Genomic DNA, 2,937 nt, shown 5'->3' with positions numbered 1-2,937 from the left:
GTATTGTCTTTCAATTCCATTTTTCCATGAACTATTTTAAGTGCTCTTGTACCTCTATTTGTCCCCCTGAAACTACTGTCTGTCTTATATGAGTATTTACTAGTTGGGTGGACAGCTGTCATGTGAGAGAACCACAGACTGTGGTTGTTTCAACCCTTCATCGCAAGTCCAGCTGCTGGTAGGTAGTCCAGTTAGTTAGCCTCTCGGTTGTCCCAGGCACAGGTCTCAAGGCTACTACGGAGGGTTGCCTCTGAGATCCCTCAGTGAAGACAGCAGAATGTGGCACCTGGTGGAGCAGGTTGCCCATGCCCTGCTTACTGACGGGAACCCCGGCCAAGGCAGTAGGAGACCTCCCTCCTTTTTCTCATTTGCAAAGGTTGGGCTCTTCTTCCAAACTTTTTAACCCTCTGATTTTCACCCCCCAGAAGAAACCTGACATAGAAGCCCAACATACAGAATAGACAAAAGCTGAGCTACTCTGGATGAAACCAAGGGGGGAAAGAGGGGCTGGCATCTGCCTGCTCACCTGCCTCCACTTCCCCCGCTTCCCCAGGTAGCACCAAGCACCTTCAAGGAACCCAGGGTTCTAGGAGATGCAACTAGCCCCTTGAATCACACAGCTGGTGTAAAGCTACACGACTATGCCAGTTGTTGGGTTGAGGCAATAGCTACGCTAATTGTGTGGCTAGGCATTTCATAACTAAAGCCAAAACATTTAATTATTTTAGTTATACTAAGTTTCCATTTGTATTGTCAGGGCTAGGGCTCCGACCCTTCAAACCCACTGTACAGGCTGGGTCACCAGACCCCTCACACACAGGTCCACGCTAGGTAATTGGGAAAGATCCTGGCAGCTGTTGGCAGATGACACAAGCTCAGTTCTCAGCAGCAGTAGCTGCCTCCCCGTGCCCCCCCACCCCCCAGGGGTGGGGAGCGCCATGGATCAGAGCCACTTATCCTTTATGCTTAAGTTATATCCTAGGACACCTAGGTGCACATGCGCAATTACACTAGACGATAACCGAGGAACACCTGGGTGCATGTGCCTATTTACATCAAATGCTCGGCAAGATTCTGAACATCTGAGGGGCCCTGGCCATTTTCCTTCACTTTCCTTACAGCTGCAAACTCAGCCTCGTCTCTCTGAATCCAAAATGTACTTGCAGTGCTTTTCTGCTTGGGGGTCACGCGCTCTGCCTCGTCTCTGGGTTTCGTTCTCAGCATCTAATGAAGGGGCCCAAGAATCCCATTGAACTGCTGCTCCCTGAGGACAGGAGGAGTTGCAACATTCTTGCATAGCTTGGTTGTAGGTCTGCAGCTTTGCCCTATTTCTAGGATCCTTCAGGCAGGTAGTATGCCAAAAAGTATTTGCAGCTTTCCTAGACTCTGAGGGTGTCTTGCTTTTAATTCTCAGGGGTTTATAAGTAACAGCATTTCTTTCCTTTGCTCTCTAAGGAGGTGATTGTTCTGTTTGTTTTTCCCTAATAAAATTACATTTTCCTCTTAGCATCTAGTGGAGATTATATATTGAGAACCAAAACAAACTAAAGAAACAAAACTACCCCCCCCTCCAAAAAAAAGCCAAAAAAACAAGCCCTGGTAAATATGCCCTTTAGGAACCAATGAGCTAGCTAATGACTGCTGTTCACAGCTGTTCAGTTGCTCGTTGGGGCCCGTGGGATCCTAGGGAGAGCAGGATTGCTCTGGGAGCCGTGGATGGAATTGTGCTCAGGGTGGCAGAGGTACTGCCAGGAAGATAGCACCTCGCACGACACTTAGCCTACCTGATGAAGCCTGGCCCAGAGCCTAGCTCAGTGTGCTGGTCCTCCCTGAAAAGTGGAGCACAGAGCCATGTAGATCCCAAGCACGACTCATAAGAGTGGTGCGTTTCCTACTCCTTGCAGGAAACACCTTGGATTCAGGCACACCGCCCAGGCAACAACAGTCAGTCACCCAGTGCTTGTGCCGCGTTTGTGGTTTCTCTGGTGGATGCTGAGCTTACACCTTAAATTCGTGGTGTGTTATACCAGTCTGCTCCGTCCGTATTTTTTTTTTTTTACCAGAATAGTTATATTTAAGATTTCATCAAAAAAGGATCATGCATGAGGAGCCATGAACCTTTTCTCGGGCCTTCTGAGAGCCAGCTTAGTTTTGTGGAAAGATCAGCTTTGGGATTGAGCAGGTTTCAATTCCAGCCCTGACTGTGCCATTGACTGGCTGGGTGACCCTGAGCAGGTTTCGTAATTCTTTGTAAGGCAGCTGTTCCTTTATCTGTAAAATGAGGTGGTGACATTTGACCTCATAGCCTTGTTGGAGTCAATAACAACAGATGTGAAGTTCCCAGGACAGAGCCTTGTATGGAGTGAATGTGTGGGGCCAGAGCATCGGCAGTACTGTTAACAGCAAGGGGGGCCCACGTGGGACTCCCACCACAGTGCGTAGTAGTAGATGCACAGAAGTGGCCGGTGACTTTCCCTCCAGCTGGAAGAAGCTCCACATGTCACTGGAGCTTCCTGGTGCCATGGAGCCACCCAGCAATGCCAGGGCAGGCCTGAATGGGAGCTAAAAGTATTTGATTTGCCCAACTGAAAGGACCTCCTTTTGGCTGTCAAAATGTGACATCACAGCTACATTCTGGAATATTAACTAATTTCTATTTGTGAGCTCTAAAGTCATAAATCAGAATTGCCGTTTGTGAGTTCCCTGGTTATATATTCATGGAAGTTCCTAATGGGTTAGGTAGGGCTTAGGAGTAGTTTATGATTGTTAAGTAAATTAGTAATAATGCCACTTTACAACCTGTTATCATTTTTTTTTCTTTTTTAGCTCTAAAACAAATCCTGAAGTCCATAATTACCAGGTAAGGTATTGCTTTTAAAGGTTTTCTTAAATTTTCCACATTAAGCAGTCATAATGCTTATAATCAGATTTTAAAGA

The 2,937-nt window shown here is 47.0% G+C and overlaps 1 protein-coding gene across 1 annotated transcript in view; it reads left to right on the top strand.

Annotated features, from left to right (window-relative positions):
- The window catches only part of LOC103605990 (band 4.1-like protein 4B), a gene marked incomplete at both ends in the record, with an annotated part of 97,451 nt that overhangs the window by 32,817 nt on the left and 61,697 nt on the right, over positions 1–2,937 (top strand). Inside the window, one exon of the mRNA XM_008590586.1 lies at positions 2,827–2,860. Within this exon, the coding sequence (XP_008588808.1) occupies positions 2,827–2,860 (34 nt within the window). The remainder of the gene's footprint in view (positions 1–2,826; positions 2,861–2,937) is intronic.

Source organism: Galeopterus variegatus, unplaced genomic scaffold (genome assembly GCF_000696425.1).
Source record: "Galeopterus variegatus unplaced genomic scaffold, G_variegatus-3.0.2 Scaffold6218, whole genome shotgun sequence".
NCBI lineage: Eukaryota > Metazoa > Chordata > Mammalia > Dermoptera > Cynocephalidae > Galeopterus > Galeopterus variegatus.
This window is presented reverse-complemented; position numbering and strand designations above follow the sequence as displayed.